Below are 14,626 nucleotides of genomic sequence, written 5' to 3'. Positions count from 1 at the left end.
AGATGAATATCTTTTGAAGTCACATAAGCAAAGACTAGTCTAATCATATAAATAATACCTAAGGTGGGGCAACTCATGACATAGAATAAAAGTTGAAGGTGATGTTGAAGTGAATCATCTTCTGGCAGGTGTATGGTTCCATCTGGATGGAGAGTAAGTACAGCTTCCAGGTCCTGCACTCGGTCTCCCCAGAGGGGCCAAGTGAGCATCACTGCTGGGTGAGAGATTAGGCTCCATTAATCAGAATGCAGCTTCCCGGCAGTCTTAAGGACTGTGGGTTTACGAGACTGCTAGTTAAGAGTAGTCTTTGTGGCCTGTGGTGTCAGCCACTTTTACTTAATATCAGAACCACCATCCCATGATAAATGTACCAGTTGCACATGCAAAAACATGTCTGCTGAATTCAACTGCTTCACAACATGTACCACCAAAAGAAATAACTTCAGGCGTTTAGCCTTTAAGGGCATAACTTTGGTTCAATCAGTGTAATTTAACAGTTAAATGCTGCTCTCTTGTGGTAAAATGGTGCGCTATGACTGATCACTTCACTACAGTAGTATTTTTCCATCATTAAGCCATCAACACAGTAATTTAGTCTGTAAATGCCACAGGACAAAGGGTTCTCATTGATTGCATGTGGAGGCCCAGTCTGTTAGATCATGTCTCCACCTTTTCCCCCCTGCTGCGAGTCAGAGCTGGGAGGAAGCCTGGAGAGCACAGCAATTTCTACACCAGGTTGCCTAGGAACCAGAGCCTCTCCATCCAATTATTCAAAAAACACATTTAACAAGGTAACAATGAATCTACACTTAATCTTTTTTATTTCACCTTTATTTAACCAGGTAGGCCAGTTGAGAAGAAGTTCTCATTTACAACTGCGGCTGGCCAAGATAAAGCAAAGCAGTGCGACAAAAACAACACAGAGTTACACATGGGATAAACAAACGTACAGTCAATAACACAATAGAAAGTCTGTATACAGTGAGTGCAAATGAGGTAAGGAGGTAAGGCAATAAATAGGCCAATAGTGGCGAAGTAATTACAATTGAGCAATTTACACTGGAGTGACATATACAGATGAGGATGTGCAAGTAGAAATACTGGTGTGCAAAAGAGCAGAAAAACAAAAATGGTCATGAGGTAGGTAGTTGGTTGGATGGGCTATTTACAGATGGGCTGTGTACAGCTGCAGCGATCGGTAAATTGCTCTGACAGCTGATGCTTAAAGTTAGTGAGAGAGATATGTCTCCAACATCAGTGATTTTTGGAATTCGTTCCAGTCATTGGCAGCAGAGAACTGGAAGGAAAGGCGGCCAAATTTGGTGTTGGCTTTGGGGATGACCATCGAAATATACCTGCTGGAGCGCGTGCTACTGGTCGGTGTTGCCATCGTGACCAGTGAGCTGAGATAAGGCGGGGCTTTACCTAGCAAAGACTTATAGATGACCTGGAGCCAGTGGGTTTGGCGACGAATATGTAGCCAGCCAACGAGAGCATACAGGTCGCAGTGGTGGGTAGTGTATGGGGCTTTGGTGACATAACGGATGGCACTGTGATAGACTACATCCAATTTTCCGAGTAGATTGTCAGAGGCTATTTTGTAAATGACATCACTGAAGTCAAGGATCGGTAGGATAGTCAGTTTTACGAGGGTATGTTTGGCAGCATGAGCGAAGGATGCTTTGTTGCGAAATAGGAAGACGATTCTAGATTTAACTTTGGATTGGAGATGCTTAATGTGAGTCTGGAAGGAGAGTTTACAGTCTAACCAGACACCTAGGTATTTATAGTTGTCTACATATAAATCAGAACCGTCCAGAGTAGTGATGCTAGTCGGGCGGGTGTGGGCAGCGATCGGTTGAAGAGCATGTATTTCGTTTTACTAGCATTTAAGAGCAGGAGACCACGGAATGAGTGTGGTATGGCGTTGAAGCTCGTTTGGACACTTAAGTGTTTGTATAATACAAATTACTTTGACAAAAACATTCAATACAATTGGTTAGCCATCGTTAGCAATAAGGCATTTTCAAAATACACTGAACAAAAATACAAATGCTACAATTTCAAAGACCTAACAGAGTAGGCCCTAAACTATGGATTTCACATGACCAGGGGAATAGTGATGGGCCCACCCATTTGGGAGCCTAGCCAATGAGAATTAGTTTCTTCCCACAAAAGCGCTTTATTACAGACCAAAATACTCCCCAAATGGCTACCTGGACTATTTGCATTGTGTGCCCCCGCCCCAACCCCCTCTTACGCTGCTGCTACTCAGTTTATCATATGCATAGTCACAAACTACACATTCATGTACATACCTCAACTGGCCCGACCAACCAGTGCTCACGCACATTGGCTAACCGGGCTATCTGCATTGCGTCCCGCCGCCAACCCCTCTTAACACTACTGCTACTCTGTTCGTTATCTATGCAGTCACTTTAACCATATCTACATACTACCTCAATCAGCCTGACTAACCGGTATCTATGTAGCCTCACTACTGTATATAGCCACGCTGTTATTTCAGTCTTTTTTATTTCTTTACTTTCCCATTGTTCACCTAATACCTTTTTTGCACTATTGGTTAGAGCCTGTAAGTAAGCATTTCACTGTAAGGTCTGTTGTATTCGGCACAAGTGACAAAATAAACTTTGATTTGATGGACAACCTTGCAGTAAGCATGCCAGTTGTACACTCCCTCAAATTGTATGGCAATGTGACAAAACTGCACATTTTAGTGGCCTTTTATTGTACCCAGCACAAAGTGCACCTGTGTATTGATCATGCTGTTTAATCAGCTTCTTGATTGGCCACATCTGTCAGGTGGATGGATTATCATGGCGAAGCAGAAATGCTCACTAACAGGGATGTAAACAAACTTTAAAGAAAAACATTTCATGCATATGGAACATTTCTGGGATTTTTATTTTATTTCAACTCATGAAACATGGGACTAACACTTTAAATGTTGCGTTTATATTTTTCAGTATAAGTACCGTCATGTGTACTTCGCCAACCTTTAGACCCCCTCCGCTGAAACAAGAACACAGCAGACAAGATCTTTCCAAATTGATATTTATTTGTGAAAAAGACTCCTTATGCCACCAGAGCAGAAGCAGTAGAGGATTCGCTGTGAATTAAGAGGGAAAAGGGATTAGTAAAGGAAAGCTGTGTAATCAACCAAAGTTTAACATCACCAATTCTGACTAACAATAGAAGCAGTCATATGGTTGATGATCAGGTCTTAAGTCAATACGTGTACATTTGTTGGAATACATTTTCAGCCTGCGGGAGACTGATAATTATCCAGTTAGAGTAATGCCTCTGGCAGTTGGTAACAATTAAATAGAACCAGTGTCAGGGAGATGTATGAAGGGGACTGGCAGGTTGGCACAGAAAACAGCCATTCTGCTAATTTACCTCCAAGGTTTATCTAGCACATAAGAAATATCTCAGCTCTTACAAGGGAAGAACAGGACAATGAGATGTGCCATTTACTGAACTAACAAACTGAAAATATTAATAGAGTAGGTACTATGCCTTCATGCTGGCTTGATCTCCCTAAGGCCAAAAAAGCAGCGAAGAGTTAATACATACTACTTCCAGTTGGGAGCAAGAACTCTCTTGGTCTTGTAGTAACGGGCCAATCTGTGGATTCTGCTTTCAGTGAGAATCAGACGGAACTTGGCATCCTTGTCCTGCAAGAAAAAAAGTTGAGTTAAAAAGCCTGTCCACAGTCAAATCTCAAACAGTCAATGAGCAACCTTACCCGTTGTCCACATTAAGCATCAGACAATTCATTCTTACAGCAGGGCTGTAATTTAGTTGGATTTTCAAACGCCTAGTTTTGCTTGAGAATCCTGGTGGTTTGACAGTCTCCTCCCTCCCTGGAAGTTAACTCGAGACAAACATTTAGAGGCCCTGTTACCTTTCGGTTCCTCTCCAGATGCTTCCTTATAGCAACAGCCTTCTTGATGAGGTGGTAAAGATCCTCAGGCAGGTCAGGGGCCAGGCCCTTGGACTTGAGGATCCTCAGGATCTTGTTTCCAGTGACAAAGCGCACCTGGGCAACACCATGAGAGTCCCTAAGGATCACACCTGTATAGAGAATAGTAGTATCAGCCTTTTCTAACTTCAGTCTCTTGGTATTTTCCCCTCTGTGGTTTGTACTTTGTGTGGTGGTCAACCAAACCCAAAATGGTTTGACTGTAGAAAAATAGACAATGCGTTGAACTTTTGTTCTAAAAAGTATGGCGAGGAAGATAAAATGTGAGTATAATATGCATAGGACAACACTGGGTAAATCTGGAATGATAATGTTGAACCTTGAATTAACTTTCAACGGCACAGCAGCTTCAGAGAAAGGCGACAAGGAACACATTGATTTTAGCACACCTGACAAGATCATAACATTCATTTTATATGGCCGTTGGGTTAGGGTGCATAAATCATTGCCACTAGATGAACTGAGAAGAGAACCTTATGGAAAGGGCTGGACAGTATGCAAATTAACAAGGTCCTTACCAATCTGAGAGGGAGAAAGACCCTTCTTGGCGAGCTTGAAGATCTGCTCTTTGACATCATCAGATGTTACCTTCAGCCACTGTAGAACAACATTTCAGAGGTTGAGAGACTGATTTCCCCTTTGTCCATTTAGACGTTTATTCACAGTAGCGATCCTTCGTTCGATATTTAGCTAGACTCTGCAATATAACATGCGCATTCCAGTCAAAGTTGACTCAATTATGATATATTGGCAAACCATGTGGTCACATGGCCAGGTTAACCAGATTCATAACCATATTTTACAAACTGAACGCCAGTTAACCATCCAAAAGTTTAATGACATTGGAACTTTATGAACAACTAGGTACTTACGGTGGGCACACTGCGTCTGTAGGGAAGTGCAGACTGGGACAGGCCCTTGCTGAAACAGGAAGAAAGTAGCTGTAAATCGGTAGCTACAGTAACTACATTATGATGACAAACAGCCATGGGCTGCTAAAGCCACGCTTGGACTAGAAATAATGCATTTCAACTAACTAGTTATTTGGGTAGTGCAGTACTGTATAACTAACTAGATACCTAGTTGGCTAGTGCGGTACTGTGTAACTAACTAGTTACCTAACTAGTCTTGGGTAGAAACTATGGCTAACTAGACTACATTACGCTAACGTTAGCATTAGAATGGGCAAATGTCATATGATTTAGGCCGACGATTTAATCAAGCGGGTTCATTGTTACCATTCCAGCATCAACGCATATATAACTAAAAACCTATATTATTATTCTAATGACTGTAAACCATCTGCTAACTTGGCAGGACTGTGTGCGCGGCCATCACGTCACTGTGTCGGTAGAACGCTAGTTGTTAGCCAGCTAGCTAGTTAGCAATAACTATTGTTGAAATATTTGAACAAATGTGAAGACAAAACATCTGTTGGGGTTGATGAGAAACTGTAAAACTAATAAAAAGTTCCAGCTACGGAGAACAAAGGCCAATATGCTAATTATTTCCGAATTAAATGCATGCTTACCCAGGAGCGTGCATACGACCCATGATGGCGTTCTAAAGGAAAAGAGAGAGGCAGAAAAACGTGCGGCCTTTCGGAAGTACAGCTTTTAATCGGAAATGACGTGGCCTGAAGGGGGAAAATATTTTATTTTATTTTATTTCACCTATGTTTAACCAGGTAGGCAAGTTGAGAACAAGTTCTCATTTACAATTGCGACCTGGCCAAGATAAAGCAAAGCAGTTCGACAACATACAACAACACAGAGTTACACATGGAGTAAAACAAACATAGTCAATAATACAGTAGAAAAATACGTCTATATACAATGTGAGCAAATGAGGTGAGATAAGGGAGGTAAAGGCAAAAAAGGCCATGGTAGCAAAATAAATACAATATAGCAAGTAAAACACTGGAATGGTAGATTTGTAGTAGAAGAAAGTGCAAAGTAGAAATAGAAATAATGGGGTGCAAAGGAGCAAAATAAATTAAATAAATAAATACAGTAGGGAAGAGGTAGTTGTTTGGGCTAAATTATAGATGGGCTATGTACAGGTGCAGTGATCTGTGAGCTGCTCTGACAGCTGGTGCTTAAAGCTAATGAGGGAGATAAGTGTTTCCAGTTTCAGAGATTTTTGCAGTTCGTTCCAGTCACTGGCAGCTATTGTCACAGTATCCGCAGAAAATGGTGCCCCTCCTCGGCCGGGCGGCGGTCGTCGTCGCCGGTCTACTAGCTGCCACCGATCTATGTTTCTGTGTTCGTTGAGTTTTGTCTGTCTAGGTCCGCACCTGTTTCCTTTTCTGTCATTAGTGGGGGGGTTGGTATTTAGTTTGTTCCTTTGGGTTTGTTTTTGTGTGGGATTAATTGTTTGTCAGCGGGCAGTGGTGGTTGACGCTGTTGCTGGGTTTTCCTCCAGCGTATTATATTGGATTAATTATTCTTGCTGGGCTGCGCCCCGTGCGTATTTTTCTTCATTGGTGGAATTACCTGTTTTCCCTTTTGGGGTATTGTGCGCTCCCTGTGCCTTTTGACCACCGAGTGTTTTGGGTTGAATAAACTTCGACACTATTGGACAATAGTCTCCTGCATTTGACTCTGCTCCTTCCTCCTGCCCTAAGTATCCGTGACAGATGTAGTCACCCCCTTTGCTATGAAGCCCCTAAATGAGATCTGGTGAAACCAATTATCTTCAGAAGTCACAAAATTAGTTAAATAAAGTCCACCTGTGTGCAATCTAAGTGTCACATGATCTCAGTATATATACACCTGTTCTGAAAGGTCCCGGAGTCTGCAAAACCACTGAGCAAGCGGCACCATGAAGACCAAGGAGCTCTCCAAACATGTCAGGGACAAAGTTGTGGAGAAGTACAGATCAGGGTTGAGTTACAAAAAAATATCCAAAACTTTGAACATCCCACAGAGCACCATTTAAATCCATTATTAAAAAAATTGAAATAATATGGCACCACAACAAACCTGCCAAGAGAAGGATGCCCACCAAAACTCACGGACCAGGCAAGGAGGGCATTAATCAGAGAGGCAACAAAGAGACCAAAGATAAGCCTGAAGGAGCTGCAAAGCTCCACAAAGGAGATTGGAGTATCTGTCCATAGGACCATTTTAAGTCCTACACTCCACAGAGTTGGCCTTTACGGAAGAGTGGTCAGAAAAAAATAATCAAACACGTTTGGTGTTCGCCAAAAGGCATGTGGGAGAGTCCCCAAACATATGGAAGAAGGTACTCTGGTCAGATGAGACTAAAATTGAGCTTTTTGGCCATCAAGGAAAATGCTATGTCTGACACAAACCCAACACCTCTCATCGCCCCGAGAACACCATCCCCACAGTGAAGCATGGTGGTGGCGGCATCATGCTGTGGAGATGTTTTTCATCAGCAGGGACTGGGAAACTGGTCAGAATTTAAGAAATTATGGATGGCGCTAAATACAGGGAAATTCTTGAGGGAAACCTGTTTAAGTCTTCCAGAGATTTGAGACACTAAGCATACTGCTAAAGCAACACTCGAGTGGTTTAAGGGGAAACATTTAAATGTCTTGGAATGGCCTAGTCAAAGCCCAGACCTCAATCCAATTGAGAATCTGTGGTATGACTTAAAGATTGCTGTACGCCAGCGGAACACATCCAATTTGAAGGAGCTGGAGCAGTTTTGCCTTGAAGAATGGGCAAAAATCCCAGTGGCTAGATGTGCCAAGCTTATAGAGACATACCCCATGAGACTTGCAACTGTAATTGCTGCAAAAGGTGGCTCTACAAAGTATTGGCTTTGGGGGGTGAATAGTTATGCACACTCAAGTTTTAATTTTTTTGGTGTAATTTGTTGTTTGTTTCACAAGAAAAAAATATTTAGCAAGTTGTGTAAATGAAATGATACACCCCCCCAAAAAAATCTATTTTAATTCCAGGTTGTAAGGCAACAAAATAGGGAAAATGGCAAGGGGGTGAATCATTTTGCAATCCATTGTAAACTACACCAGCGGTAGTCCCTATAAAATGAAGACCATTGTAATAGTTGGTAAAGCATGTAATCTATGTTCTTTGCTACTTTCTGTATCACTGACCCAGTCTTAGTCTGACACTTGACCATGGACTGAGTATCTGACCTAATCTCCCGACTAATTTGGAGCATAATGTACAGAAAATCCTAGTGGTTAGAGCATTGGGCCAGTAACCGAAAGGTTGCAGGATCAAATCCCCGAGCTGACAAGGTAAAACTCTGTCATTCTGCCTCTGAGCAAGGCAGTTAACCCAATGTGCCCTGGGCACCGAAGATGTGGAAGTCGAAAGAAAAAAAAAAAGATTGATATTTTTTTTCACCTTTATTTAACCAGGTAGGCCAGTTGAGAACAAGTTCTCAATTACAACTGCGACCTGGCCAAGATAAAGCAAAGCAGTGTGACACAAACAACAACACAGAGTTACACATGGAATAAACAAACGTACAGTCAATAACAAAATAGGAAAAAAAATCTATATACTGTGCGTGCAAATGAGGTAAGATTAAAGGCAATAAATAGGTCGTAGTGGCTGTAGTGTTGAAGTAATTACAATTTAGCAATTAAACACTGGAGTGATAGATGTGCAGAAGATGAATGTGCAAGTAGATACTGGGGTGCAAAAGAGCAAAAAATAAATCAAATAAATAACAATATGGGGATGAGGTAGTTGGATGGGCTATGTACAGATGCAGTGATCTGTGAGCTGCTCTGACAGCAGATGCTTAAAGTTAGTGAGGGCGATATGAGTCTCCAGCTTCAGTGATTTTTTTCAATTATTTCCAGTCATTGGCAGCAGAGAACTGGAAGGAAAGGCGGCGAAAGTAGGAATAGGTTTTGGGGGTGACCAGTGAAATATACCTGCTGGAGCGCGTGCTACGGGTGGGTGCTGCTATGGTGACCAGTGAGCTGAGATAAGGCAGAGTTTTACCTAGCAAAGACTTATAGATGACCTGGAGCCAGTGGGTTTGGGAATGAATATGAAGTGAGGGCCAGCCACTGAGAACATACAGGTCGCAGTGGTGGGTAGTATATGGGGCTTTGGTGACAAAACGGATGGCACTGTGATAGACTGCATCCAATTTGCTAAGTAGAGTGTTGGAGGCTATTTTATAAATGACATCGCCGAAGTCAAGGATCAGTAGGATAGTCAGTTTTATGAGGGTATGTTTGGCAGCATGAGTGAAGGATCCTTTGTTGCGAAATAGGAAGCCGATTCTGGATTTAATTTTGGATTGGAGATGTTTAATGTGAGTCTGGAAGGAGAGTTTACAGTCTAACCAGACACCTACGTATTTGTAATTGTCCACATATTCTAAGTCAGAACCGTCCAGAATAGTGATGCTGGACGGGCGGGCAGGTGCGGGCAGTGATCGGTTGAAGAGCATGCATTTAATTTTACTTGCATTTAAGAGCAGTTGGAGGCCACGGAAGGAGAGTTGTATGGCATTGAAGCTCGTCTGGAGGTTAGTTAACACAGTGTCCAAAGAAGGGCCAGACGTATAGAGAATGGTGTCGTCTGCGTAGATGTGGATCAGAGAATCACCAACAGCAAGAGTGACATCATTGATGTATACAGAGAAAAGAGTCGGCCCGAGAATTGAACCCTGAGGCACCCCCATAGAGACTGCCAGAGGTCCGGACATCAGGCCCTCCGATTTGACACTGAACTCTGTCTAAGAAGTAGTTGGTGAACCAGGCGAGGCAGTCATTTGAGAAACCAAGGCTGTTGAGTCTGCCAATAAGAATGTGGTGATTGATGGAGTCGAAAGCCTTGGCCAGGTCGATGAATACGGCTGCACAGTATTGTCTTTTATCGATGGCGGTTATGATATCGTTTAGGACCTTGAGCGTGGCTGAGGTGCACTCATGACCAGCTCGGAAACCAGGTTGCTTAGTGGAGAAGGTACGTGGGATTCGAAATGGTCGGTGATCTGTTTGTTAAATTGGGTTTCAAAGACCTTAGAAAGGCAGGGTAGAATAGATATAGGTCTGTAACAGTTTGGGTCTAGAGTGTCTCTCCCTTTGAAGAGGGAGATGACCGCGGCAGCTTTCCAATCTATGGGGATCTCAGATGATACGAAAGAGAGGTTGAACAGACTAGTAATAGGGGTTGCAACAATTACAGCAGATCATTTTAGAAAGAGAGGGTCCAGGTTGTCTAGCCCAGCTGATTTGTAGGGGTCCAGATTAAGGCAGTCCCCCGCACCTCTCTGATTGTGGGGTTAGGTTAAATGCAGTCAGTTGTACAACTGACTAGGTATCCCCTAAACGTTGCATACATGTGAAAGAGACAGAGTATAAGGTTTGATGCTGGAGACGAGAGGCAAGTACAGGGAGTGAACATTTACTGGAAAACGGACATCAAACCAAAACAAGAACAGTGTCTGGACAGGGGTAATAAAACGACATAACAATAATGCTGGCACGGGGAATAAACTGAGGAACAGACAGATATAGAAGGGCAATCAACAAAGTAATGGATTCCAGGTGCGTCCAATATTGCACGGCTGCGCGTAGTGATGGTGACAGGTGTGGGCAGCCTGGCGCTCTCGAGTGACAGTAAACATAGATAGAAGGGCAATCTACAGTGTCACGGCTGTCGTAAGGAGAAGCGGACCAAAGTGCAGCGTGTGTGTCGTTCCACATTTTATTTACACTGTGAAACTATGCAATACATAAACATAAACTAAAGAACAAAACAACAAACCGTGACGCAGAGGTGAAACATACACTACTCAAAAACAATCTCCCACAAACCCAGGTGGAAAAAAACCCAACTTAAGTATGATCTCCAATTAGAGAAAACGAGGACCAGCTGCCTCTAATTGGAGATCATCCCAAACAAAACCCCAACATAGAAATACAAAACTAGAACCTGACAATATAGAAATAGGGGAAAAAGGGGAAAAAAACCTGTCACGCCCTGACCTACTCTACCATAGAAAATAACATCTTTCTATGGTCAGGACGTGACATACAGAGTAATGGAGTCCAGGTGAGTCCAATATTGCACGGCTGCGCGAAATGATGGTGACAGGTGTGCGTAATGAAGGGCAGCCTGGCGCCAGAGAGGGAGAGCGGGAGCAGGCGTCACACAGAGGCTGACATCTAAAATATTCAGATTTTATTAAAATATTCAGATTTAGGACATCAATCATTTCCTGAGCATTTTAAGGACATCTCAGTAGGGAAAACAGCATCCCGGGTCACCTCAGCATCCTCCTATAAAGGGAACAGAAGAAAAGAAAAAGATTTGCAGAGAGAATTAAGAGAAATTTTATCATTTGTGACTTTGATTGTGCGGAGTGACCATTTTACCTGCTCATGCTCCTCCACCTTAGTCTTCTTTGTAGTAGCAGCCTCCTTCTTCCCCAGGCAACAAAGACATCTCAGTCTCCTCCAGAAGGAGGCCTTCTTATTGGAGGTGTCTTTACTTGCCACTTTTTCCACCTCAGCCATTATTTCCATTGGGGTCTCCTCAGGCACGGCCTGGCTGATCAGGTGGACCACCTTTGTCTCATCTTCCTCATGGATACTGGTCAGGGTCTGTTCAGAGCACCCTGACCTCAGCGACAGGGAAGACATTGCCCGGCTCTTCGATCTCTTCCTTGGCACGGTGGGAGAGGGATACTTCTCCAGCGGAGGCATTCTTTCTTGTTGGATTAGTTCCTCACAGCGTGGGTAGATTGCAAAAGGCCATGACTTATCCACACAATGTGAGGACAAATGGCTAATAATGCTTATCTCATTAGAGTCATGTTCCTTGGAGCCCCAAGCGGCTTTAGGAAGAGGTGGCATTGGTGAATGCATGGATGTCACGGGTGCAAGGAGTTGGGAAACAGAAGTCACTGGCGTTCCCAAGGAGGTTCTGGATGCCATGATCTGGCTCATGGAGATCCCAGTGAGTTCGCTGACCTGAACCACTCGAGACATTTCTTCAGTGAGCTCCTCTATAGAAGGGGCCATTGATGAACGAGATGGACTTTGATCCATGACAGTTTATAGATAGATCAATCCATTGATCACTCAAGCAAAAAAAGTTATTATTGCTCTTGCTCTGAAAATAATTGCACAAATCAAAATTACATTATAATTCAACGCTGGTAATCATTGAATTTGGCAATGTTTCCAATTTGTCCTGATGGTGGCGCTATGTGGCCAAAGCTTGAACCCCAGAGGCTTGCAGCTATATTTGAATTTGAAGTTGACTGATGGCTAATCTTGATCCACTTGACAAATAGAATGCTCATGTCATCATTCATCATGTAACAACATCTGCCCTCATAATGATGATGAGTATGATGTAATAATCATAGAAATAGAATGATTCTAATTATAATGACTCATTCTATGGTCATAATGATGATAGTTTATGGATACAATAGCCCAGAGCCATGTACAATGAAAAAATATATAAAAACAACATGTAGAGTGTTGGTCCCATGTTTCATTAGCTGAAACAAAAGATCCCAGACACTTTCCAAATGTACAAAAAACGTATTTCTCTAAAATGTCCACATTTTTTTTTTTTTACTTCCCTTTTAGTGAGCATTTCTCCTTTGGCAAGATAATCCATCCACCTGACAGGTGTGCCATATCAAGAAGCTGATGAAACAGTATTATCATTACACAGGTGCACCTTGTACTTGGGACAATAAAAGGCCACTCTAAAATGTGCAGTTTTGTCACACAACACAATGCCACACATGTCGCAAGTTTTGAGGGAGTGTGCAATTGGCATGCTGACTGCAGGAATATTCACCAGAGCTGTTGCCAGTGAATTGAATGTTAATTTCTTTACCATAAGCCGCCTCCAATCTCGTTTGAGAGAATTTGACAGTACGTCCAACCGGCCTCACAAACGTAGACCACATGTAACCACGCCAGCCCAGGACCTCCACATCCGGCTTCTTCACCTGCGGGATCATCTGAGACCAGCCAACCAGACAGCTGATGCCGTAATAAAGCCCTTTTGTGGAGAAAAAGTCATTCTGATTGTCTGGGCCTGGATCCCACGTGGCTGGGCCTGGCTCCCAAGTGGCTGGGCCTATGCCCAGTCATGTGAAATCCATAGATTAGGGCCAAATTAATTTATTTCAATTGACTCATTTCAGTAAAATCGTTGAAGTCAAATCAAATTGTACATATTCATCACATGTGCCGAATACAACAGGTTACTGTGAAATGCTTACTTACAAGCCCTTAACCAACAATGCAGTTCAAAAAATAGAGTTCATAAAATATTTACTTATTAAACTAAAGCAGGGGTTCTTAAACTTCTTCAGCCTGGGACCCAAATGAGAAATTCTGTGTTATCCTGGGACGCAAGCTTAGGAAAATATGCAACTATACGTAAATATCGGTACATTTCATTGCCCTTATGCCTAAAAAAAAGCAATATAGAGAAAAACAAATAATTAAATACCCATAAATATATTTTGTTTATTTTTCTCCATTAAAAACACTCTTACATACCTGTCTAGGTTGGAACTGTTGCAGTTAAAATACAATAAATAATTTCATTCTGAACTGGAATAAACGGATTGATCACATCACACAGATGTATAACAGAACACACACAGGCTTTTTGATCGTGCAACCCTAAATAACAGTACATTGTTGGGTATGGCTGCCTTTTCCTGTTACGCTCCTTGCCTATTGTCACGTCCTGGCCAGTATAAGGTTAATTGTTTTTGAAGTTTGGTCAGGACGTGGCAGAGGGTATTTGTTTTATGTGGTTCGGGGTGGTGTGTTTGTGTAAAGGGTGTGTTGATTTAGTATTTCCGGGTTTTTGGTTGATGGTCTATGTGTTTGTATTCTATGGTTAGTCTAGTGTGTGTGTTTCTATGTTTGGTTAATTGGGGTTGGGACTCTCAGTTGAAGGCAGGTGTTGTCTATCTGCCTTTGATTGAGAGTCCCATATATTAGGGTGTGTTTGTGTGTGATTTGTGGGTGATTGTTCTGTGTTGAGCCTATGCTTTGCCAGACTGTTGGTTGTTCGTTCATTCTCGTGGTTTGTTATTTTGGCATTCATTTTGAAAATAAATAACCGTCAAGATGAGCCTGCACTTACCTGCTGCGTTTTGGTCCTCCTTCACCGACGACAACCGTGACACCTATGGAATAGCCTGCAGACTAAACTTAAACTTGAGACTCTTGTCCCCCTTGCCCATTTTAAACATTTATTGTAGGACTTCTATTTTTGTATTGCTTGTAACTGTTTCGGGTAATGCAAGTTCTTGTGCTGTTAGGGGAATAACCTATGTGTAAATGTAATCTGCTGCTGTATTTTTTTTGTGTTATCTGTGATCATTTTGTTTAGTTTCTTAATCATTGTACCTAAACTGTATGTGTAAACATGTATACGCAGGGCCCAGCTGTAAGAGACCTTGGTCTCAGTCTGTGTTCCTTGTTGAAATAAAGGTATAATAATAATTTTAAAAAATTCAGGCCTAGTGTACATCTTAAGGTATAAATTATTGTTGATAGAAAGTCTAGGTTGGGACTGTTGCTGTTAAAATACATATGTTTTATTCTGAACTGGAATAAACTGATTGATCACATCACACATATGTAGCCCAGAAAACACACATACA

General features: G+C 42.2%; 1 protein-coding gene and 2 non-coding genes across 3 annotated transcripts; all 3 read right to left on the bottom strand.

Moving 5' to 3' along the window:
* Nucleotides 1–3,059: 3,059 nt before the first annotated feature.
* Nucleotides 3,060–5,642, bottom strand: LOC106587505 (small ribosomal subunit protein uS15). Its single transcript, XM_014175947.2, has 6 exons — nt 5,538–5,642; nt 4,879–4,927; nt 4,525–4,603; nt 3,929–4,098; nt 3,598–3,698; nt 3,060–3,130 (listed from the first exon to the last, which is right to left on the bottom strand). The coding sequence occupies exons 1-6, from the start codon at nt 5,558–5,560 to the stop codon at nt 3,097–3,099; spliced, it is 456 nt and encodes a 151-aa protein (XP_014031422.1). The 5' UTR covers nt 5,561–5,642; the 3' UTR covers nt 3,060–3,096.
* Nucleotides 3,364–3,493, bottom strand: LOC123730864 (small nucleolar RNA SNORA19). Its single transcript, XR_006762315.1, has one exon. It is a non-coding gene; the product is annotated as a small nucleolar RNA SNORA19 (small nucleolar RNA).
* Nucleotides 4,315–4,446, bottom strand: LOC123730858 (small nucleolar RNA SNORA68). Its single transcript, XR_006762310.1, has one exon. It is a non-coding gene; the product is annotated as a small nucleolar RNA SNORA68 (small nucleolar RNA).
* Nucleotides 5,643–14,626: the final 8,984 nt, after the last annotated feature.

Source organism: Salmo salar, chromosome 26, assembly GCF_965601325.2.
Source record: "Salmo salar chromosome 26, fSalSal1, whole genome shotgun sequence".
Classification (NCBI taxonomy): Eukaryota; Metazoa; Chordata; class Actinopteri; order Salmoniformes; family Salmonidae; genus Salmo; species Salmo salar.
This window is presented reverse-complemented; position numbering and strand designations above follow the sequence as displayed.